The sequence below is a fragment of the Lagopus leucura genome, unplaced genomic scaffold, assembly GCF_019238085.1.
Source record: "Lagopus leucura isolate 7727_CA_CO unplaced genomic scaffold, USGS_WTPT01 Super-Scaffold_100157, whole genome shotgun sequence".
Lineage (NCBI taxonomy): Eukaryota > Metazoa > Chordata > Aves > Galliformes > Phasianidae > Lagopus > Lagopus leucura.
The window spans coordinates 42,947,862-42,973,816 of record NW_024962334.1 but is presented as its reverse complement, the minus strand read 5'-3'; the positions used below and the strand labels follow the sequence as shown (position 1 = coordinate 42,973,816).

Here is a 25,955-nt window from a genome sequence, read left to right as displayed (position 1 = left end):
CCCATCTTTAGGATGCTGAACTAAGATCAGCACTGAGCATGCTGACTAGTGCTTTGTGCTGCTTTCCTTGGGCTTTCTATGCCTGTTATCAGTTTTGCAGCTGCCTGGCAAGCTGTTGGTGCAGGAACACTCATTGCTCTGTAGCAGGTCATAACCCAGCATGGGGAGTTCTGGGCAGTGACTGGGATTTAAGGCGTAGTTATCCGATGAGGATGGTAGGGGAAAGGTCATTATTACTTCTCCTAATAATGAAAAATCAGCAAAGCTCTAGGGGAACTTTGCACAAAGTATCATAACGGGCAATGTGAAGCTTCTTTTGAGGAGAGTTGCTAAGAAGCCCTGGCTGGCCAGTCAGGTGATGTGGAGTGGCTGTTCCAGGGCTGTTCATGTGTGTAGAGGGATTCACCATTAGCTGGTATTAATTAGAGTCCTTTAAGTACTTCTACCTATTAATTCAGTGCTTGCACTTGATTTCTTTCCTGAAAAGTAGCATCTTTTTGTATACTGTAATACCAGGAAAACAATTCATCCTATCTAGCAGATAATGGAAAAGGGTATCTTGTGTGCTACAGCTCTTAAACAAGTTGTGTTGTTGTGGGCTAGGGTATTAAACAAATGGTGGGCTAGGGTGTGTTTTCCTACACAGCTCAGATAACCTTTCCTGGTACTGTATGTAGAGAACATATGGTTGACTGTCTGACACGTTCACGTCTCCATCTCAGCTAAATAATCCCTCAGTAATAGGTATAATCAGACTTGGGCATCAGTCAGCATTCTCAAGCCTTGCCTTTCCTCAGTGCCTGTTTTTTTATTAGCTCTTTTCAATATATTTTTTTCCTTTGATAGGTAACACTTGTGTGGCTGTTATTTGTTAATAGGTTGTGTGAGCATTATACTGATGAAAAATGTGAGTTAGACCCAAAAGACCACGGGGTTGTTATCAAGTGAGTGAGAATAATAGAGTAATGCAGGTCTAGAGAAGTTGGAGAAATGGCCATGTTAACCATTCTGGGCCTGATTCTTCAGTCCAAACTATGTGCAGAGCTCTGGACGAGCACAGCTTTTAAGAGGCATGTGCAGCAAGAGTAGATGTGCCTGGGTTTTTATGTTCTGAAGTAGAGCAAGGTGCTCAGCATAATGAGAGCTTGTCCCACAAAGGAACCGTCCCATGACTTCATGATCCTGAAGGAAAACGAGCATTGGAACAGTGAAATTATGGCTTTTAAGGTATTTTGAAGTGTAGATGTGGTGGAGGTATTGTGCTGTGCCTTTCCTTCTTGGAAGAATCACAGAATCACCAAGGTTGGAAAAGACCTTCAAGATCATCCAGTCAACCACAACCTAACCATACCCTAACAACCCTCTGCTAAATCAGAAAACTTCTAGCTTTCCTGTTTCTGTTCCTTGTTTTTATTAAACTATGTTAACATTTTTTCCTTGTTAACGTGCCTCCTTTCTTCCAACGGTTTCAACTGCCTTTCCTGTGAGGTGTTCTGATTTCATGTGGATATGTTAATCATACCAGTTGTTCTCAGTTTGGATTTTTGAGGCTTGCATTTCTTTCAATCTTGAAGGACTTCCTTTGCCTGCCATCCTGTCTGTTGTTTATAATTTTATTATTTGATATGATAAGCCTGTGTGTAAAATAAATATCTCTAAAAATATATGGCTTAGAGCTTTTTGTAAACTTAGACTGTTTGGTTAACTTTACCTTGAAGAATTTCTACAAAGTCAGGAAGTACAATGCTTAAATATGTGCTCAGATTGGATAAACAGTAATCGGAAATGAGGTGGGATCAGTAACTCAATAAAGCCCAGTAACTGAACACACGAGACCAAAGCTGGTGAAGCTTTGAGCTTAAGGTCTTACATTGTGCAATCCTGTATAAGTTGAAGATGTTTTGCCAGGTCCTATCTTTTCTTGTGATTTTTTTTTTTTTAATATAAAAGTGGGCTCCTGGGTGATGAAATAGGCAATCTTTTGCACTATTCTGCTATTAATTCCTTTTTTGATGTTTGACTTAGTATCTGTCTGCCTGACTGACACCTTTTGCCTTTTTCATATAAATTACTGCACCAATCTGGTTAATTAGAAGATTAAACCGCTTTTTGCATGTTATATTTCACTCACTTTTGAACTGTCCAAGCAATGTAAAAGTTGTGATGTATTTAGTGACTTCACAAAGAATTAAATTGCATGTGCAGCCTCTAAGAAATGAGCAAGTAGGCTTCTACAAAAAATGGCCAACTATAGTAACCAAATAATTTATGGAAAATCGTATTACATTAGAAGATTTTTAATTTTCAATTCCAGAAATTAAATATAACTTGTGTAACATTCTAAGCATTAATTTTATCTTGCCAGTGCAGGAAATGACGTTTATTTACATATTTTAATTTGAAAGTGAGAAATCCATTTTCAATTGGGACATTTTCATCTAAATAAATGTTCTCTGTTACAGAGAGAATTGGCAAGTAAATGAGGACCAGGGAGCAGCATTCCAATATACAAATTTAGTATATTCAAATGTTATGCAATCATTTAATCCATTCTCTTCCCCAATGAATTACGTATCAGAAATATTCAAAGAGTAGAAAAAAATAAAGACAACTACAATTATACATACCTAAAGGAGTGAAGCTGAGAAATGTGAGGTTATCTGCATTTTTTTCTTCTACAATGCAGTTCTTGTAGTTGTTAAGAAATTTAAAATAAAAAGTAAAAAATGAGTGTTTGGGTTACTTGAATTTGGTTGTATCCCAGGATTGCCTCTTAGTCAATTCAGAGATGGAATAAGTGTGTTCAAAAGCAGTTAGCAACCTGGTGATGGTTTTTATTGGAGATTCTGTATTTCTCATGGCATTGCAGCACAGAATGTTTTATTGGTAGATATTACTATATAATTGATTATACGTTGTGTTTCTGAGTTTTTTAATTGCTAAGTTCTTAACATTCATTGAGTTTTTTGTAATATATAGTGGCAACCAATCTTTTAAAGGAAGCTTTTTCTTCTGAATCTCACTGATATCAAGAAAGTAGATTTTCAGTTTGCATTATCGTCTGTATTTTGTGATTCAGGCAGCTATTGAATCTCTGGAACTTCAAGAAGAAACAAAAGAGGAATCTGATGAAGAGGAAGATGATGATGAAGAGTCTGGAAGATTACGTTTCAAAACTGAACGGAAAGAAGGAACAATAATTAGACTCTCAGATGTGACAAGAGAAAGGAGAAACATTCCAGAAACTTTGGGTGAGATTCTGTGGCAATTTTGAAGAGCTGTAATAAAAGAAACTTAAGAGGCTTTGTAGAACTTTTGACAACTGCTTTGGTGAAAGATAGGATGACCTTCTTTTAACTTAGACTGGCCTCTATCCAGGTTGTCTGCAGTCATTTTCAGTGTGTGCTGTGTCCGTCTCCTTGGTGGTAACGTTTAAGCTTACAGCATTTTGAACGCGAGCGCAGTGTCTTTTCTTTGACATTTCTGTGTTGTCTTCAAAAGCTGTGCTGTTCTCAAGTGGAGGCTGCCTGATCTTTGTTTTACTGCTTATTGTCATGGAATACATTTTAAGGAATTCCTTGAGGAAGATTTTCACTTTATAACACTTGCATGCACTAAGCATGCACTTTCATATCTATGGTTTCAGTCTGTACATATAACAAAGAGACTAGCCAGTGAGAAGACAACCTATACTAGAGCTTGAATACTAGAAGAATAGTGCTTAGACTTTGTTGCCTGTGTTCTGCTGTCAAATAGCTGTTCTGCTTACTTTTTTCCCCTCTCAGGAATATGTTCAGAACCTATTGTGTTCCCACTGCTGGATTGGCCTGGAGAAATTATAACTTGCTGATCCCCAAACCTATTTGGGTGCTAGAAAAATATGGAAGCCCCATCTTCTCTTTTCAGGTTTATGAATTTATCACTATTCAGAAGAAGCAGTAGATAAGCAACTTTTGTACAGCTGCCCTGTTTCAGTCTGTAAATAGAACAAAGTTGCCTTGTGTTTTTTGAGGCTTTCTGAGTCCCTGTGTGCTGTGAGGGAGACAGCAGTGTACGATTTTTTGTTTTTTGTTTTTAAATTAATATCTTTCTCATCCATTGATATCCATCTCATCCATGATTTCTTATGATTTTGGGCAAGGTGTATATTAAAGGCCATCATTTCGCACTGTTTTCATAATGAAGTGTTGATCACGATGGCAACAGGACTGAAAGAACCCTCTGGAGGAGTTCACACAAAAACTATCTACGTGGAAAAGGGGCATTTTGGCTGTTCTGCATTCCAAATGTACTTTCAACCCTAAGACAGTGTATCTTATTTGTAAAAAAGGTGCCAGTGACTTTACAGAACAGGTTCTCTTAAAAATAAGAGTACATTGGAATGGCTGAATCTCAGTACATGATTGCGAAGTGGCTTGCAGTTGCATGCACTTTCATATCTATGGTTTTAGTCTGTACGTATGGAAAAGAGACTAGCCAGTGAGAAGACAACCTATACTGCAGCTTGAATATTAGAAGAGTAGTGCTTAGAATTAGACTTGCTTCTGTGGGTAATTTAGGATGTAGCTCTGACTTAAAAGGAGAAGATAATGCAAATGCGGGTGAATTTGTAAAAGCTTGTTTAACCTGCTTTTTTGGACAAAATACAATCTTGCTGTTATGAAATGGCTCCTATTCGTACTAGTTTTGTGTCTTAATTTGTTGATAAAGGACCAAATAACTGATCACATAGTATGAAGTTGTTCTCAGGAAATGCTTTTTCCTTGCTTGTGAGATTATAAGGCAGCTCTGTAAATATGGCTGGTTTAAAAATGAAACTTTGTTGTAGAGCCTCATTTCCTTACTTTAACATCTGAACATAGTTGAGAAAACACTTACAGAGAAATTAACATTTCAGTTGAAGTTACAAACGTAATTTTCATCCTGTCACATTTTGGTGACCTTTTGTGACAGCTTGTCTCTATTGGAGGAGTGCATTCTTTCTTGCTGATTAAAGATGTCATTTGAAACCATTTTATTACTAGGGATATTGAAATTAATCTTGACACTTAGAGACACTAGAAAAATAATTGCTGATTCACTGCATTAACTGCATGCATGTGAGAGACTGTACAGTCAAGATCAGAGTAAGTGTGTGCAGGGCAAACCGTGTAAAAATAGAGTATCTCATAGATAAATGTAGCTGGGATCTCTCCTAAATATTTTCTTATCCATGGTAAAGTAAGTAATTGTTTTAAAGTGTTTGAACAGAGAGATTGTAGAATAGCTAGGCCATTGATTTCTAAAAATGCTGAATCTTTTGAATTATCTTTGGTGAGGAATATATAGCATTTAGTGCATGTGATGAACTCTTCACTGAGTTGGAACTGCCATTTTGCATCGGATCTGCTTACCCCAAGGGAATAGGAAGGAAAAAAAAAGCTTTAATATCACCAAACTAAAACATTAAAAAACAAAAAGAAGAATTAGACTCTCTCACAAACTGGTAACAATTGTTGTTATTGTTTGAGGAACTACTTTCTTTTGTGTTCTGATTAGTTTGTGTTCACCGTGCTAACTTATGGTTGAGATTTCGGGCAAGGAAAGAGGCTTGAAATGAGAGCTCTGTTTTTCCCAGTTTTTTTCTGCCTGCTTTTACTACCTCTGACAGCAACAGTGGATAAGGTGATTGCTTTAGATGCATCTCATGTTTTTGATTGCATTGTATAAGAGGATAGTGATCTAAATTTTCCTCAGTAATCCATAATGTGTATGCTTACTGTAAAAAAGACTTCAGGGACTGTGATTCCTTGCCCCTTGTCTAGGCATGGTATGAGATTTTTGCTGAAGAAACCTTTTTGTCTTGGGCTCTGCTGATCTCTTGAGGCAGGTACTAAAGCAGAGGTGCCATTTCATAAGAATATCTGGTGTGACTATAAATTAAGAGAAATTTTTCTCATTGCCAGCATGCAGAAATGGCATAGGAAACGTTATGGCAGGTATTGGGATTGTAGAGTGTCATTTTGCTGCATTCTTGGACAGTCAACCAGTTTTAAACTTTTAAGAATCAAAGAGCCCCTGTTTTCTGTAGGTGTCAAATACCTCTGAAAATTGGGGCACATGAAATGGCAGCCTTTGCAGGTCCATTGTACAGCTGGTATCTGTAGCTCAGTAAGAACAGCTGAGTCAGTGGGAATATGCTGTTCTCAATCTTTTGTGCCCTTTTGTCAATCCTCCATTTCAAAGACTAGCTGAGATTACTTATAAAGATGTTGAAGGTGGTGGGTTAAGTAGCTTTGTCTGTTACACTTGCAAGAAATATTAGCATCATATTAGTGTCTTCAGCTTAAGAGTGCTGTCAGATGTAAAATGTTTTTATTTTCATCTTCATATTTTGCAGTATTAACAAGTAGCTGTTTTATCCTGGAAACAGATCTCTGTGCCTCGCCTCCTTTAAGAGGAGAATTCTTAAAAATGGAAAAATGGAAATGTTGCTCTGACTGCCATTCATGTGAATTCAAAAGATGTTTTGTTTTGTTTTGTTTTTTTTCTTTTGGTCGGGAGTGCATTTCTTGTAGAATCACAGAATCATAGAATGGCTGGGGTTGAAAAGGACCTCAAAGATCATCTAAATTCACTTCCCCTGCCACAGGCAGAGTCAGCAACTACCAGACCAGGCTGCCCTGAGCCATATCCAGTCTGGATGTAGACTATTTAATTTTGCACTATTAAATGTGAAAGTGAAGGTTCTCACTGGCATGTGGTGAAATGCTCAGCTGCCTGCTTGGGTTTAAGTTTTTCCCCTTTAAATAATGGATACCTCAAGAGTGGCACTGCTGGAGGTGTCAGGGTGTTTGGTGATTCTACTGTAGACTTTCTCTACATATCCAAGTAATTTGATTACCTGGCCCTGTTACTGCATAATTTTCTTAATTTTATCAGCATTGTTTCAATTTTTAGCTAAGTTTGGCAGACTTCATTGAGTACCATCTGTTCTCTTGTGTTTGCTTGTGATGTGGGTTGGGTGTGTATCAGACTTGTCAGTGGCTGTATCAGGCTTGAGCTGAGCACTCAATTTGAAGTGTGCTCTGAGTGGAACTTGGGAAGTACTGCTGGTTCATCAGCCACATCAAATGTACGTAAGTAGTTTCACAAAGTAAAAATGCAGCTCACTGGCAGCAGTGTCCTTCTTTGGAATATGCCCATGTGCTAAACGTTCTTTGGGTTGAATCTCTTTTTATGGAAGGCTCAACAGATCCTTGATAGTAAAGATTGCTTGGTCTTTTATTGTGCTGCCTGGCATTTCTGCAGATACATGAGAAGAAAAACAAACCTTTTAGTTCATGTTTTTTTCAGTCACCTGCCAGTTCTTTGCCTGTGCAACAGACACAAGTGCGTGTGCTTTTTTCCTGTTGGAGGTGTCATTAATGAAATGTTAACATGTCACCTGGAAGAGATCAAAGTGCCTGCAAAAATTCTCTTAGTTTCAGGGATGTTTCTATGGTTCTAGCATTGTTTTTTTTCCCTGGTATTTTCTGTGCTTTGAGCTTGAGGTTAATTTTTTTTTTCCATCTCTTTTTTTAACAGAACTTTCTGCAGAAGCCAAAGCAGCATTACTTGAATTTGAAGAAAGGGAAAGGCAGCTTAAACAGGGGCGATACGGCTCAAGGAGAGGAGGGCGAAGAGGAGGCTCAATTATGTGCCATGGAATGGGAGAACAAAGGAGAGACAATGATAGGGGAAGAATGAAGGATCACAGACCTGCACTGCTGCCAAACACACCATCAACAATGGTACCTTTTAATCCTTAGTATTCTTTGGATGTGCTTTCAGGAAATGATGGAGAGAAGGCACTCTAAATCACATGTCTTTATGAAGGTGGAATATATATTCCAACATACACTTCTTACTCCTTTGGTGTTCTGTTAGGTCAAACGAGCTTTGAATAATGTGATGATTGTAAAAGCATGGGGTTAATCCTGTTACCAGCCTTGAGGAATCTATAAGCTTGCAGATGAAAATCAAATTTTGACTCAAATACAAACAGGCAAGGCAGTAGAGGCCCTGACTGAGCATGGAGGAGTAAGATAATTCCTCTGAGATAGGTGCAGTATGGGGATGTGTTCAGTCCCTGTTACAAACAGTAGCTTAGTAAAAATAAATATAAAGTAACTCAGGGTTTTTGTGGAGCTGTTTTTTCTTTTTGTCATGCTTTGCAGCTTATAAAAATTGATTTGTATTTTCACCATTCTACTGTGGAATCAAATTGAAACAAAAGAATCACACCTAGACAAATTAATTCCGTAGGATTTTAATTGAAATTTATCTTTGTTACTGTTATTTTTCTGCTTGTACTTTGTATCACAACTAGAAGATGTTACTTTTTCCATCCAGACAAGCAATGTGTAGGATCCAGGGGTATCCCACGCTTGTTTTTCTAACTGTTATGGTGTACTGGAAACTGACTTGTAGAACAACCTCAGTGTATGCCTTTGCAGGATGAGGTCATTTGTATGAAACAATGAGAATTTTTCCAACAGCAGTAACTGTAGGTATTGTTCTGTAGCAGGAGCTGGTGGATGGCTTGGTGGTTGAAAGCCCTGCCAGAGGAATGTTTTGCATTTTTAAAACTGTGAAGATGGAATCATTTTTTTTCTGTACTGCTGCACTCTTTGCTACTTATTCTGATCTTCAGTGTTGTAAACATTTCTGTGCTAGTCATAATATCTTGTGCGTTCCTTGTAGCTGCCTTGCTTGACGTTCATGACTGCTGGAAGAAACAGATGCGGCATATCTTTATTACTAAAGGGTTGTGTGCTTGATCCTTCTTGCATTGTCATTTTAAAGCTCTGGTTTAAAGCTGACCTGTAGTATCAGTGAGTTCAGAAGTAGAAGAACGAGTGTCTCTGAAGGAGAAACTTGGTTTTTGTTATTTAAAAAAAGAAAAAAAAATTGGCTATTCATGTTTGAGATACTGAACAAGAGACTTGTTTTTGTTTTGAAAGGCATCTTTGAAGCAGATGAACATTTTTTCTTTCCAACAGTATGAACAGATAGACTGCACTGATAGCTCAGGAGTCTGTTGAATTTATTTTGAGTTTTCTTCCAGCTGTTAGTTCTGTCTTCTCAGGCTCTTATACATTAGGCAAAAGTTAGTGGATTTGCTTTGTTACTGGAACTCATCACATACGTCCTAACACAGCTGATGGCAGCTTCCAGTGACGTATGCAAACCCTAATCTATGAAATGAGGAAGTTTCACAGTTCAAAGAAAAACAGAAAAACAACAACAAAAAAACCCATGAAGATAAATGCATTCTTATAATGTTCTCAATGTGTGTACATCCCGGCAGCACTGCTGTTCACTTGTGAATTTTTTTTCTTGCTCTTTGCTGTTTTCTTCTTTGTGCTGATGTCTCTTCCTTTGCTTTCCTGTGCTAATTGATCCATTTGATTTTATGATATGGGAAAGAAGTTTTTTTCCATTCATATTTGGCCTTAGCTGTGTTTTCCAGAGGTGTCTTATTTTTGTGCTGGTTTATGTCAGGTTTTGTGAACTTTAAAGCCTATTGACTTTGTTCTTTTGTCTGACTTTAGACTCATTCACAGAGGTTAATTCCAACACACCAGCAACCTGTTAGGAGTCTGTTCCAGCACCAGCAGCAGCAACAGCAGCAGCAGCAACAGCAGCAGCAACAGCAGCAGCAGCAACAGTTACAATCTCTGCTTCCTTTACAGCATCAGCATCATTCTTCTCCTCCTCCAGGGCTACATATGCCCCCTCAGATAGAAACACCTAGAATCATGATGACTCCACCGCCAGTGACACCTCAGCAACCGAAGAACATACACATAAATCCCCATTTCAAGGGAACAGTAGTGACGCCTGTACAAGGTGAGCTTTCTGAACGCAATCATCAGTATGTAACTCATTGTTCTTTGCTGGGGATGCAACCATATTTGTCTACCACTTCATGTAAATGTGCTTCGGGCTGATTTTTTTTTTTCCTTAAATATTTTGTAACATTAAGCAAGGTGATGTGAAAAAGGAAATTGTACAAAGGAAGGAAAATACAGTGATGTAGTATGTCTGCTGTTGGACTGTGGCCAGCAGGGATTAGTAAATCCATTTCCATTTCTTTATCACCTTTGCTTCTCCAAGGCCTTCAAAGACCAATAAAACTGTAAAGAGAATGTGTTTTAAAAGTAGCAGATGTTTGTCTTCAGTACCAGGTACATACTGCAGTTTAGAATTCCCTATATCATTCTAAGTTCAGCCAAGGATTCACAGAATGACCACCCACCTATTTTAATGAGAATATATAGAATCATAGAATGACTTGGGTTGGAAGGGGCCCCAAGGATCACCAAATTCCAACCCCCTTGCCCTAGGCAGGGCCACCAACCTCCAGATCTGGCATTAGACCAGGCTGCCCAGGGCCCCATCCAATCTGATCTTGAACACCTTCAGAGACAAAGCATACACAGCCTCTCTGGGCAGCCTGTGCCAGCACCTCACCACTCTCTTGATAAAGAACTTCCCTCTGACTTCCAATCTAAACCTTCCCTCCTTGAGCTTAAAACCATTCCCCTTTGTCCTGTCACTGTCTATCCAAGTAAAAAGTTGATTCTCCTCCTTTTCACAATTCCCTTTTAAATACTGGAAGGCTGCAGTGAGGTCTCCTTGTAGCCTTCTCTTCTCCAGGCTGAACAAGCCCAGCTCCCTCAACCTGTCTTTGTAAAATAATTACATGAAGGTAGTCTCTGAACTATAATTGTATAATTGCTTTGTGAAAGGTACCAGCTGTAGTCCTCACATAACAGTGTGTATGTGTTCAATTTTCATTCAGTGCTGCATTTATGATTGATTGATAGTGTAGAAGTGTATTAGAAGCACACTTTTTCTGCCACTTGACACAAACGCTCTTCGGGGTACACCGTTTAGGACAGCTCTCAGCAAGCAGAACTGTTAATATTGCTACTTATTTGGAAAGCATTATCCTTAAGAGGATAAAGAAAAGGCTGATTTGTGATTGAGTCTAGACAAAACAAATGAAAGGTCAACGTGGGTGTATCTACCTTTAGGTTTTCTGGTTTCGTTGGTTTTTTTTTTTTTCTTCTTCTTTAAATTAGCAGATCTCCAAGCCTGTATTACCTTTGCTTCATTTGTTTGTCCAATGGAAGGCAGGAATTTGGCAGGGTAGGATATTGCCAGCTGTTAGACACCTGTTAGACTTCTTGCAGTTGGCTGTGCAGTAGCTGCTCCACTAAGATTATTTCATTTTTTCTTTTCTAATAAAATCTGGTTCTTATGAAATTAGGTATCAGGGCAGATTATCTGGAAGCAGTTTGAGAAGTCCTTGAGTCTTGGATGTATGCCTTCTGTGAATTTTATTAACATTTCCGGAGCAACAATTCTTGTTTTGCGAGAAGCAAAAATAGATTTTGGACAATTCTAGATGCCACTCTGTTCTCCTTCTGAAACAGTCCATACATCTTGTGTAGCTGTGTGAACAGGTTTCCTTCTGATGGTAGTAATGGTTACTGGGGATTTTTACCTTTGCCTGATGTCAGAAGTATACTAGTGTATGTTATCTCTTTTGTCTGAGTTTTTTCTGTCATTGTTATGGCAGTTATCTCAGCCTGTGGCACCTTGGGCATGCTTGAGGTCTGCTTTTGTCTTGAGCGTGGCCTTATTCTGTTCTTTTTAGAACTTACAGACTTTGTGTGCACGTTCATTTCTTCATTGGTAAGGCTAGTCATCCTCTCTGAATGAGCAGCTCCAGAGAATGATTTTTCAAATGGTAGAACACCTGCATGTCAGCGAGTAAGGTCTTTGCTATGTGTGTTGATGGCAGTTGGTTCGTAAGAAAACACTTCGTGCCACCCATTTTACTAAAGGTTATTGAATGTTTCTGCTGATAGATGTGCAGCATACTGTTAAATGTAACTGTAGAAATTCTAGTGATTTAAATCTGTTTATTAGTGAGCAGTTAGCTTTCTGCAGCGGCTGAGAACAGTGGCCATCTCAGTCTTAGCACATAGTAGTGGAGTTATGTTGCATGAAAGTGTACATTTGCACACCGAAGGAAAACATGTAGGACATCGTATGTCTTTTCTAGGGAAGATGAGCACAATTCTAAAATCTTCAGTGGAATTTGCACAGTAAGATGAATTTTTAAGCAATCACTGTAGGCAGATGGCAAATAGAAATTCCAGTGTAGGGATAACTGTTCTAAATTTCTTCTTAATACCAAGCAAGAGTTTTAGTACTCCAGCTTGAGGCCCCAGCAGAGAGACACTGGTAGCTGGGAGTACAAGCATGTTTGATATGCAGCAGCATTCGTTTCGACGTAACAGAACTATGGAAGAGATGAAATTAATTTCATGTTCTTGATGATATCCAGCCCATTCTCAACTGAATCTGTTTCCAAACATGAGGTTTTTTACTTATCAGAGAGTGCAGTCAGTGCAAACTTTATTTGGGTTCGGTTGTTTAAAGTGTGATGCCAGGAAGCCAGAATGCCATGTCTGGAAGTGCATGGTAGGTACACTTAGGTTCTGTTAGTTTTAAGTGTGCTTTTGTTTCTTCACATGGACTGGCATTTTTTTTTTGCTTCTCTAATTTTATGTCATTAATATACACTTACATTGTCACACCAAGGGTATGTGTTCTTACTCGCAAGCCATAGAAGTATTCTTTCTCAACATTTTTTTGGCTTTTCATCTTGAAATGTGCTCAGTATATCATTGTTTTCTAAAGTAAACTAAAATGTGAATGGTCACGACACTTTTATTTGAAGAAAATAGCATTTCAGATTTCTCGTAGCCATCAGCTTTAGCCAGAGTGAGCTGAAGCACTCCTGAAGTATCCCATTATTGGCTTATTTCTTTGTTCCAGAAGCAAATCTTCAATCTCAGTTCAGAAAACAAGAAAACCAACCAGCACTTGCTTTGTGTCAAGCCATTTTTCTCAAACAAATTTCTAGTAGTTTTTTGGTCTTTGAAGCTTCATAAATGATTAAGAAAGGCTCAGTCTGTCAAAAACCTTGTCTATTGCAGATACTATTTGTTAGCATTCAGTTGTATCTTTTGTGGCATTTGAATCCCATGTCTTGCCGTTGATTGCTTGTCATAATTTTTTTCTTTTGTATCCTATTCTGTAAATTATTTTTGACTTGTTAGAAGAAATTTCTGGCTGAGTGTGTGTCCAAATTTGAGTATGATCAATTCACAAATACCAGAGGATCACATGGTAGAAGTAGATGTATGGTGAAATAGCCTGTGATTTTAGTACTGAATGGTTTTTTTCTCCTTAATATTTATATCACAAATAACTATTTCAAAGCTACTGTAGTGCTGCCAAAATTGATAGGAGCTATTAGTGAGCAGCTTGTGGCAGCTCTGTGAATTTTCATGCCATTTACCTTTTTGAAAACTGTTTTATGTCTTGGGAAAAATTACATTATTATTCTCATAAATTATCAGTATGGGAATGGCTTCTTCATCTTTACAGATAAAGCCTTGAAATTGACAGCCAAAGACAAATGACTCCTCTCAAAATAGCATCTAGCAACGTAATACTGCGTTTGAAACAACTTTCAATCCTGTGCAAGATGTAATGTAGGGAAAATGAATCCTTATTTGAGAATTCTCTGCTGCTTTAGCAAGTGACTGGGTACTGGAAGGGCAGTGAGTTTGAACAATCTTTCAGGGGTATTAAATTCGTTTGTTTAAAGGAACAGATATATCTTTATGCTCCTGTCAGAGGCAGGATACCAAAATAGACCTGAGTCGCCTGTACAGATGACACTCCTTTGCATTTATTACCTTATGTGATTTTATTTTTTTTCCTGCTGCTCTGACCTGAGCTGTTTCAGTTCTAGGTCTGTCAAGAGCTTGCTGTCAGTTTTTTCAGGTGGTGATGATTGTATGAAATTGGCAGATCTTCATTAGAAGCCAAGATGAAACCATTGGACTAATCCTGTCCTGGAACCTGATGCACAGTTTGCACCTAGTCCTTCAGAGCTGACATGCACTGAAAACAGGTCCTGGTGCACTAGCTCCTGTGCCTGTATTACTGAGGAAAAATTCTTGAGGCATTTTAGCTAAATGTGTTGCTGGATGCAGCTAGTTCAGTCTTATAAAGTTTTACCCCCGTGTGGGAAAATAACCTATTCATAGTTTTTAGTAAGTGAGCAAGTACATTCTGTACTGCTTGATTGCTTTGTATTTATATTTATATTTTATATCAGCTACTGTTTGATGCTTTATATTAACTTCTGTACGTCTTTTGTCTAGCGCTGATATGTATTTACTTTAATGATTGATACAGTTCAAAGGAAGGTAGGAAGGAGAGCCTACAATGAAAAGAGAAAAATCTATCATTATACTTTGTACTACAGATTCCAACAAAAATTCAGTCTCCACGGTGATCCCACAGTAGTTACTTCTTTGTGTTATACCATAATTTTGAGTGGTGGTTTTGGGTCATGTTTTTGGGGATAAGTTTATTGAAACGGTATTACATGGTCTGTGTTAGACTCCTTGAAATCCTATCTCTGGAGAAGTTACTTTTCAAGAAGAGGGTTCTTTTAATTCTTGATGTCTCTTTATGAAGCAGAAGTCTTCTGATATCACCAGTTCTGTGATTACACAGACAGATTTTACTTGCATTCACCATTACAGTGGGAAAGCCAGATGAAGTAGCTTTTGCTTACTGTTAATTGCTGCTGCCTGCCTGCCTCATTGTACCCTCCCATGAACAGTGATTTATGCCAGATAGATTTTTCTTATGCCTGTATTTGCTGTGGGAGTAGGTGGTGACACTAAGACATACGTAGGAAACGAGGGGCATTAAGTGGGGAAGGTGAATTAATCATGTGTCCTTCTATTTGAAACATGGATTTATTGTTCAGAGTCTGTGTCAGCTTTGTCTGAGAGACATCTTTGGCTGAATACTTACTCTGTTTTTTTTCTTCCCTGAAACAAGAAGCAATCTAATTCTGGAAAATGCAGAATTAAGTTATGTAAATGAACTAGGAGAATCCTAATTGCCCTGTTGCATGTTGCAGGAGAGGGAATGGTTGCTTGAATTTAATTGTAGGAACTGTGACATGTGAGGGTAAATGTAGCAGATTTTAATCATGGCTTCTTATTGGTACTTCTTTTGGAAATAACAGCAACAACTGTTAGGTGAAACAAATGGTGTTAAAAGGTGCTTCTTGTTTCAGTGCCCTTGCTGCCAGTTCCAGCCCAGCCAAGACCTGCTGTAGGACCCCAGAGATTTCCTGTGAGTAGCAGCTGTTTCTTCTTCTTTGATATGGATAAGCATACATTTGCAAAGAAATATTAATATAGCAAATAAAGGCTGTTCTAGTGAAATATAATTTTAAGGATTTGTAAATATTGACAATACACTCTGCAGTTGAAAATGTTTGTTAAAAGCTTAAGGTCAATGGATTTTTGAGAGTAGAATTAATTCTGTTTAACTGTAAAATTGTTGAACCAATCTCTCCAGTGGGAGAGGCATGAATGCATCTTATCTTGAGGAATATGGGCTTTATTTTATTACTTGAGTCTTTCTGTATGAATAGAATCCTTACTTTATTTGATATAATAAAAGGCTGTTTGAAAAACATCTGGAAGCCTAACAAGCAGTGTTATTTCTGTATTTTAAAAATCAGAAAAATTGCATTTTTATCATTACTTCAGACATTTAAATGCCTTTAAATTATTTCATTGGAAAAGAGAATGGGCTTGTGTTCTTGCATGTTTCTACCTTCCGAAACAAACAAGATGCCTAACAAGATACCTAACTACTTCATGGTGATCATTTTTACTTTTTTTATGAATGAAGAAAAACGCCCTTCTTGATCATTTTTAATTGATATTTCACAGTTCTGTTGTCCTGAAGTTTTAATTGAAGTGGTTTGCGGAGTATCAAGATAAGAATAAATAAATAAATAAGTATATAGTACAGTATTTCCCTAAACATTTTTAGCTAACGGCACATACATTGTTTCCTAAACACACACAAAAAATGGTTCTTTGTTAATGGTTGTGGTGTGGTATTGCACAGTGAATTACTTGCACAGAGGTCAGATGAATTTGAAAACAGCAGATTTTGGAAACCTGCTGTGACTTCTGATTGCTGTGTGCATACTGGGTTGCTTCTGATGCAGGGTGTTTTTTAGACACCTAGGTGAGTAACTGCTGTCCATACTTCGTAGAGTGGCTGAGTTTTCAAATTATCACATTTCCTCTATAAAACTTATATAGTAAAACTGCAGTTTCATCAGCTTTATCCATTACATAGTTTCAGCGTCAATGTTTTAAGTGCAGGTAGCTTTCTGTTCATAAATATTGTGGTTTTAAGAGGAAGTTCCCTTCGGAGCCTGTAGTATTAAGCAGAAACCTTATTAACATTTTAGAAGTATCTTGCCCGTGATTTCCTTTGACATTAACTTGCTTGTGTCAATAAACACAATTTAGTATTAAAAAGAAATTAAAGGACAAGGAATATCTGTAAAGGCATTGTAATTGACGTCTTTGAAGTATGTTTACATCAGTGTAGAAAAATTGGAAATTAATTTTTTTTAAATTGACTGTGAAATTAGATTTTAATTCTGTTTACTTTTGTTTTTGAAAGTTGACAAGTATTCCAGCCTCGCTAATCTTGTGTGCACCCATTTTTAAAATGGAATAAAGTCAGTGAACGTTTTTAGTACGACTGTTGTTCCTTTTGCCTGAAGGAAAATACTACTTGCTGCCATTTTATGTAAGCGTTCTACTAGCAAAGAGTCGAGGTAATTTGCTTTTATTAGGAGAAAGAAAGCTTTAACTGTAGAATCCAGTGTGATTTGACTGCCTTGAGTGTTTTTTTCCCCTTCGGCTAGTAGCCTGCTCTGTGGCCATGAGAAAGGTGCTTAATCTCTCCATGACTCAGTGGTTTGTAAAATGGGTATATGTTCTTCCCTTATGAAGTACTTTATGAATTTTGCATAGGTGATCAGTTAGGATTAGGAATTAAGTGTCACAGTGTACAAATGATGTTTGTTTTATTAAATGTAGTACGTTTGTTCTTGAGCTGAGCACAAATTTACTTTGACTTGAATGTTTTATCTTGCAGAACTACCTTTCCTTGCTTTGTTACATGTCAAACGCTGCTGTGTTGTTATAATTCACTTGTTTATGTAGAGATGTTGACTCTTAGCAGTATAGCAGTGGTTAGACAACTTTGCTGACAAGCCATTTGAAAAAGATCAAAGTAGTGTTCCAGGCTGCAGTGTATTCATGCTTTTTCTCATTATAAAAGGAGTCTCTGGGTATGCAATCACTTGGATTGACTCTTGTTTTAGGATCACCTGATTTTAAGATAGTAGTCAAACAGTCTGCTGGTTGCTTTGTTTCTAAAACTCTGGAGTTAAAAATATTTTTGGTCTTCTTTCCCCTATGACTTTGAACTGAATGTTTTGTTTGGTTGAATGTGGCAGAAGTGAAAATGAAGGGGAGAGACATACAAGTGCTGGTGCCTTGTCTGAAAGAAAGATAGCATCTGAGTTCCTGTCTCATCTAGTGGAGACTTGGGAGGTCTTCCCAGAGAGCCCTTGTGTGCTCCACTTGTGAGAGCAGCTTCAATCAGAGCAACTGCTACTCAATTGCAAGTCATAAATCCATTGGAAACCAGGTGTTACTAATTTAGTGCTAATGAAGTGACTTGTAACATGTAATGGTTAATTCTTAAAACCTTTTGCAGACAAATGTAATTGAAGAATGAACAAAGTTGTAATGAACATGTTAGCATATTGGTTTCGGTTCTAAACTGTAAGAAATGATGTAGTACTAAATTGGGCGATGTTGATCAGAGCTGAATTGTCTTGGATGTGGGACAAATTAAATTCACCGACAGCCCTCAATCTAAATTCTAATATTTCAGGGTAAAGCATATTGTTGAATTATTTCTCACTTAAAGTTTAACTCCTTGTGCTTAGAGAGGAAGTCTGGAAATGACACGATGGAATTAATCCAGTTGTGTTTTGAACTTATTTGAACATTTAAAGTAATTTTGACTCAAATAAGGAAGTTGTCCATGTCTTACTCTATAATGATTCAAGGTGACTTAGTCTTAACAAAATTTAAGAGCTGTAGTTTACTACGTAGGACTGAATAAATGGTGGGTATGAGACACGTTAGTAGCTGAGAAATGTGGTAAAGTTGTGCTGACTTGGAAGTTAAAGACTTGAGTTCTGCAGAGGCTTCTGTGCTCATATGAACGAGCTCTCTTCAGATGGCTGTATTTAGTAGTAATTCAGACTTCAACTGTAGTTGATGTCAGTGTTTCACCAGGTGTTTGAGTTAACCTGGAACTGTGCAAGTGCCAATGCAGTGTTTTCTTTAAGCTGTTTAAAGAAGAGATTAAGCTAACATCTTCAGCTGAGTGCTTTTGGCGGTGTTGCTTTAAATATCATCTAAAGCCTTCTATTTAAAGCAGTAAAATGCCTTTCTCTGACTTTCTGTCCCAGTCAGTGTTTCTCAGGTAACAATGTTTGGGGACTAATCTGTTGGAAAGAAAACTCTGGAAGTTTTACTCATAAACTGTTGCATGGATCTCCTGAGTTTTTCACATTTTTCTGACCAAGTTAGTAGTTCTTATGGATGTTCCAATCCAGGTGTGGGACTTTGTTATCCCTCTTGTGTAACGCTTGTGGTTTCTGACTGGTGGTATTTATTTATCTAGGATAATTTTTTTCTTCATTTACTGTTTTCTGTAAAGAAGAGCAAGGTATAATAAAGTTATAAAAAAAAAAATCAAAAGGAAAATAAAAAAGATACGGAGGAGGAGCTTCTGAGCACTCTGTATGTAGGTTGCTGCTAACTGACTGTTATAGAGGCCAGATCCTTACTTAGCATGTAACTAACAAAATCATTTGCTTATGAATGGCAGTTTTCAGGAGCTGAGATGATGGTCCAATTCTTTTCATCTCTTATATGCTTTCACCAGCACATTCTAGTTTGAAATATTCCAGGAAATTGGAATGCTAGATATGCCTGAAGACTTTTCCTTCAAATATTACTTAGTTGTATTTAAGTTAACACCAAAAGGATTTTCACTTGTCATTTGTGTGCAGTTTTTCAAGGACATATAAAAATGGACCAAGTGTCATCATGCCCTTCAGACCCATTCCTTTAAATTTGATCCTTCTGAGTTTCAGAGCTGGAACTAAGAATGGTCTGAAATGACATGAAGCAAAAAATGAAGCTGCGCTGTTCTCTGCCTGGCTGACTTATGCCACGAGGGCTTTTGAGGTGCACAAAGCCTTTCTCCTTTGATAGGACACCTTTTAGTGCTGTAGATGCCTTTCAAGTAACTGTTGAATTCAAATCTAAAAAAAAGTTGAATTGTACAGTGTATAAATTGTGTCTTATTCAATATAAAAATAAGACCTTAGTAGAGCAGCTGTCCTCGGGCTCTAGTGAATATTCTACATCATGAGTCTTTTTACTTCCCAAGAGGGTTATTTTTTAATGTGATTTGCTCTTGGAATTTGCCTTTGAGTTTTATTTCAAAATGGTCCTCATCCCAGAACACCTGAATATTTTTTTTGTTAAACTGCAGAAACCTTAGTAAACGTTGTTTACATTTTCATGGAGTATTCAACTTCAGTATGTCCTTGTTGTAAATGGCTGCTGGAACAGAGAATTGGTTAGCTGTTTTGAGTCATTGCTGAAACCTTCAGTTTGGCAAATTTTCAGCTTTGAAGTTGTTTGAAATTCAGATACTTAGAAAACACTTCTTTTAATTTGTGAGAGATGCAGTGCCCAGCTTTGCTGTCATTGATCACTGTCCTTAATTTTTGCCATTTGCTTGTAGAACTTTAGCCAAAAAGTACTAACGTTATTTGATTTATAAGAGATATGTTAGAATATGATCTACTTTTTTATTTTGTAAGTTAGCTCTTGAGCTGGCCATATCTGCCTGTAACACTGTTTTAGCCAACTTGGTCAGTGTAATGGATTTCACAATGGACCTTGGCCTGTGAGTGTACCTTTGCATAAATGCCTCTTACAGTCTGTGCAAGAAGAAATTTACAGTGCTTTTGGAAACAAAACTCCTTGCAGTAGTGTTTCATGTTTGTTGTGGAAAATTTATATAGGAAGCTAATTTTTTTCCAAAATTTCTAATTTGGTCGTGGATTATTACTCCTACATAAGAGTTTTAGCAACTGTTGCAAAAGTCTTGCTGTGTGTTGCCTGGTGTTCGTGGTGAGGACACTTTTTAAGTGGTTGTGCATCTCAGTACTGGCAGTCCTTTTAAGCTGATATTTAGGAAGTAATGATTTGCAGTAAGTAACCAGTATGTGTTTACAACACTACGTATGTTGGAGATAAAACTGTTAATGGAGATAAAAAGCCACTTGTGAAAGCGGTTCTCCTACTTTCTCACAATTACTCTGCTTTAGCTATGGCTTTAATATAATGACTAACAGTAAATGAAATTTTCAGTCTATTACTATGTAGCAAGAGCAGATCACAGGTAGTGTAGAAAGCATTTTGTTTTCATTTAACAGGATACATGGTATCAGGTGGTGTTGATTGACATTTCTTGGATAGTGCTTTATACAGCATTTCATGCAAATCATGTTTGAATGAGACTGCTGCATCAAATTACATTTCTTTCAGATTTATAGCCCTTGCAAATGTGAGACAGAGCTTGTTTAGCAGCTAGCAAAAAGATTTTCTTTTGAACACTTACTGTTTTCACAACTTGATTGCAAACCTCTATAATTACAGCACTTAAGGTAGTGAAGGAATGATGAGCATTTTTCTCTTATCAGATCTATAAGTAATAGCAAGCAGATGCAGCATGAGAACCCTCCAGCTGTCAAATATTGTCAGGCTGGCATAAAGGGAATGCAGTTTAAAATGCAGGTGACATAATACCCAACATCCTCCATTTGCTGGTGGGCTTCTGATTAATCACGATTACCATACATTATCATACCATCAAATTTAATCATATCAATGAATTCCCATCTGCAGGGGGAGCAGCAGCAGCTAAACATGATGGTAACAGCTATTAAATTTGAGGGAAATAGATGGTCTGTAAATGCAGTAACCCTTTAACTTGTTATGCTAGTTCTAACTTGTTATGCTAGTTCCAGTGTGCACACTCTCTTTAGATATGAAAATCAAACAGAAAACTTGTGCACTTAATTTTTCATAGCTTTTGTCATTTAACTAATTGCAGTGTAGGACTACCAAGGAAATCAGAGTTGCAGAATTAAACTTTTTTTTTGTATTCATGACAGTAGATTTTTACAGTTCAGTCTCAGCCTTGGTATCTGCTAAGTAGAGAATCAGAGAGTAGTTGAGGCTGGAAGGCACCTGGATGTCGGCTTGTCAACCCCCCTCCTGCAGCAGGAGCACCTTCAGCTGCTTGTCCAGGACCGTGTCCAGATGGCTTTTGAATGTCTTAAAGTGCTCAGTCACCTGAACACTTGATAAGTTTTAGTTTATATATAAAATTATATAAATAGCATTTTAAATTGTTTTGTATTTGTGTTTAGACTTATACAGATATTTGCATGTATGTATTTGTATGCGTACGAATGCATTGGTTTTGATTTATTTGTATGAATGAAGTTTGAACTTGTTAAGCATTATAAGCAAAGCAGAATTTGTTATTGAAGCACACACAAACACGTACTAAGGGCATAGTTTCATAGCCATTAATTAGGCACTGTTAAAGACTGTTTTGCTGATGCCAAGATTTCTCTTACAAAGAAATTTAATTACAACATACAATTGACTTCTTACTACAATGCATTAAGACTAATCTAGTGCTTAAATACTGAATGTAAAGCTCAAATGTGTTTGTTAAAACATAGTCCTAGATGATAGTATAGTGCTTACTGTGCTGAGAAGTGTCCTTTTGAGGTAAACTGGTATATTTGTCATTATAATTAAAAAAAGAAGTCTTATCAGTAAACTGTTTTTTTTTTTGCCTTCTGTTCTTTCAGTTCTTGCCATTTACTTTAGCATATGAAAGGAAAAAATGCTTCATTAATGATATAGTACAAAGATGTACTACTAATTGTAGGAAAATGAGTTAATTTAAAAGAGTAATACATGTTGACTGTGCCATGCACAGGAAAAAAAACATTTTCAGGCCTTCATCTTCAACATGTGAGCAGAACCTGCAAGCACATGAATAGCCCTGGGTGTGTAAAGTCCTCTCAGCAGAGTGTTTGCAACATCAGAGATGTGTAGAATATCCCCAAAGTGCAATTTCTGTACAGAATTATAGATAAGCAATGTTGTAGCTTAACATCTAAACAATCAGATCTGAAATGTTACAAATCAAAGTCTAAGTTTGCTGAAATTATGGTATTTTCTACAAAGCTGTCTTGTTTCTTTCTATTTTGGTGTAGGGTAATCTGAGCCCTTTTAGTTGAAAGGGGATGGGGAAGCTTCACCGCCCAGGTCAGATCTTTGAGATTCACACATTGTGTTGAAATTAACTCTTAACTGCATTGTCAAGCTTGGAGTGTCGTGTAGAAATTTTGAGTTTGATCTCCATTATGTAATGCAATACTGGCCTCCTGAGTTTTGCTTCTAATCATTAGTGACATGCAGGTCACCGAAATACATCAGGTCAGTAAACTCTAATAATACTTCCATGTGATACTCCTTCGTCTTGGGATAAGTTATTCATTTTATATGCTTTTTATGCCAATAGTTGTGAAAGCTGAAGTGTTCCAAAACCTACCATGCTTCTTGATGTTTATCTGTTCCTATTAGACAAGCTAGCTTTCAGCTCAGAAATATGGAAAATGATTTTTATTGTCTCAAGGTGAAATAGTTATAAACATCTTCCTTTTTCATCATCCTGGCACTAATGTCTGTTGCACTCTTCTTTCTTTTCCTTATGATGTTCTGTGATGTTTCTTTTTTGTACTTTATTTTTAAAAGTTAGGACTGTAAAGAGTGGTTACACGTTCTTCTACACCAGACCCCTGGAGAGGGCTACAAACTAAAGTGAAACTGAAGCTCTCAAATGAGTTACTTTTAAACATCAGTTTAAAAAAATCACTTAACTTTCTACTCTGATCTTAGAGCTTTGATTTTTCTTTACCCTCAAGCAGTGCAGCCTGCTACAACTTCATACTGTTTGTAGCACCTGTGTCTCTTTGCTGTAGACACTCTTTCTTCATCCATACAAAAGGAATGGATAGGGAGTTTGGTTCTTCGGCACGTCAGTAGTTTAGAATTTAAAGCCAAAGCTGGGATTCTGTCAGTGGTATCTTTCCTATTGCCTGCATTTCATTTTGGAGCATTTTCATGAGTGAGTGGGACCACTTGTCCAGGTGATTTTCATTTTGTGACTTCCATACCTTAGTGGTAGAATAGGTGAGAGTCCGGAAGCCTATCTACTGAGTGACCTCTCCATTTGTTCTCTGTGGGCTCTTCTACTGTGTGGTGTCTTTATAAGAACACACTGAAATTCAGAGCATTTTTGCCTTCATTTGCAACATGAGCAAGTCTGTGCTTGATGTGTTAGGGGAGGTGCACCAAAACTTAACTGGAAAGGAATTTACCCTTTATAAGGGAATTTAATTTAGTCTCCTGAACTGTTTGGGTTGGTCACAGCATGCTGAAGAACGAGTTAACCGTTCTACTTCTTTGTTGACCATATCCTTTAGTTTCTTGATTGTGAGCTGGCCTAAACAACAAGCAATCCGTGTCTTCCCTCCTTCCTTGGACTTGTTTCCCATGATGGTTGGATTCCATATTGGAGCCTTGAGTATTGTGATTTTCCATACAGATTTTACATGAAAATCCTGTTTTAAGATCACTTGTACTTCAGTGTCACAGTGGACTTTATCTCTTGGAGCTGTGCGGTGTCAAAGAGAAGCTTGTTCAAGTTATGTGGCACGTTTTGATATTAAAAATTAATTTTGGGTTGGTTTACAGAAGTAATCAAACTGTTCTTTTCCAAACTGAGTTTACCTTAACATTAGAATCTGTGCTGTCCATGTACAAGAACTAGCAGTTGTTTCATTCTTAAATTTCACTGAATCATTTATTTTCTGTATACTGTGCTCTGTAGGTCAAAATACTTTGAAACTTGTGTGTATAAAACCACAGTTTGTATAATTATACTGTACGTTTCTACTGGAAGAATTTTAAACTATATTAAAGATGCATGGAGGGGGGTTTCTTACACAAGAGGATGAAAAGTCAGTTCCTTGCACTGGAAGGTAGGCATTTGAGGAAGGCTTTTCAAAAAGTCTGGTAGCTGCTGAAATAAGAGGATTAACATCTTGTGACAGATGGCTATAGTTTTAATTGTCATAGGTTATAGTGGTCATTATTCTTTGCATTTAAACCATATAAGAAGAATTAACTGAGTGGCCCTGCTTAACTGTCAATGGGCTTCTCTTAGTTCTTTGCATTTTAAGTGAGATTAATAAATGAAAACATGTTGTAGAGGCAGGGTGTAATTTATTGAAAGATTCATGAAGTTTCAATGACATTGTTAAGGTATTTAATTAGTCTCGTGGAAAAAAAAGTGGAGTGACCCTTTTAGAGAAGCTGATAAGTCATATAATAGCTCTTAGATCCTCTTTATTCCTTGCTTTATAAGATTAACTTTGTGCTAAGCAATTTATGCTAAGTTTTCCCTTTTATTGGTAACCAAAGTTATCTGTGCTTCATGAATAGATTATTAGAGATAACATCATGTAATTAACAAGAGATGCAGAAAAGTAAAAGTACAATTTGTGTAAGAATTGTATGAGAGAATGTTAATTTCTTAACTAGGAAGGATATTTAAAGGGATAAAAGGAAAGCAAAATAGTGCAGTTCTTTGGAAGGATTAAAGTAACCTTATCTCGTGTTCTTTCAGAAGGTAGGATTGCCTCAGTGTGAGACTCGTGTTCAATGAGCTATTCACAGCTCTAATGAATTGTAGACAAGTTTGCATTGCATTTTTTTTTTCCAAAAGTGATTGATAACATGTGAGTTAATTGAATAATGGAAGTAAAAGAAGAAATTGTGTAATGTGCATGAAAAATTGTATAAAAAGTCAATTTGAAGTATTGTAAATCAGAGCACGATGGGGAGAAAGTGTGGATAGACTTTTTTTTATTGTCAGGATCAACTTTACAAAACTGAAGATTTAAGACAAAATACCTGTCAGTAGTACTTCACAGTGTGATTATGTGCTTTGAAGTATTTCTAGAATGTCTGTGATTGTCTCTCTTAAGAAATCCACACAGAACCCCATTTCCAGTGTAGCTGTGATTCTTTTATTGAGCTCTAAGTTCTTGCATTCACAAAAAAATGCATAAAACTTTATGCATTTGCAAAATGTTGCTAGGATAAAATAAATGGTAGAAATCAGCACTTGCATTCCTGAAGAATTGAGAAGTCTGGCACAAAATTACTTTGGTAGCTTAAGAAAAAATCTGTGTGTTCAGTACATTAATGCAATAATGCATTTTGTTTGGCTTACACAGAAAGTAAATATGAATACTAAACGATCGATAATAATGATGCTACATCAAAAATAGTAATACTGAATAATTAATCTGATAATGATGAGAAAGAGAGAAGCCTCTCCCAAAAAGCTGCAGTCTGTGCTCTTCTGGTCCTTTCTCATGCAGATGCTTGGTAACTCAATCTTCAGAACCGCTGTCTGTATGAATCAGAGCCAGCCCTGTGGGGTCTTGCTGGGAAGGCACATAAATAATTTGTCCCTTCCCCCAGTGTCACAGTTGGCCCCAGTTGGGAATGGAAGTTAAATTTTACAGCCTTGACTGACTGTATGAATTTGCAGTTTTCTCTTGCATTTCAGCTGAACAATTTAACTTGAAAATAGGTGGTTTTGAACTGCATGGTGTTTATTAAGTAGTTTCCAAAAATGTATCATATGGTGAGGTGGTAAAGTGATTTTTCTTTTTTTTTTTTTTG

At 37.1% G+C, this 25,955-nt stretch overlaps 1 protein-coding gene across 4 annotated transcripts in view; it reads left to right on the top strand.

The window, feature by feature from the left end:
* RBM33 (RNA binding motif protein 33) overlaps positions 1-25,955 on the top strand; it is a 92,202-nt gene that overhangs the window by 23,317 nt on the left and 42,930 nt on the right. For 3 of the 4 annotated variants that reach the window (XM_042888164.1, XM_042888162.1, XM_042888165.1), the window contains exons 7-10: positions 3,080-3,251; positions 7,567-7,772; positions 9,576-9,873; positions 15,212-15,270. In XM_042888164.1, the coding sequence (XP_042744098.1) occupies positions 3,080-3,251; positions 7,567-7,772; positions 9,576-9,873; positions 15,212-15,270 (735 nt within the window). The remainder of the gene's footprint in view (positions 1-3,079; positions 3,252-7,566; positions 7,773-9,575; positions 9,874-15,211; positions 15,271-25,955) is intronic. The other variant, XM_042888163.1, reaches the window with a different exon arrangement.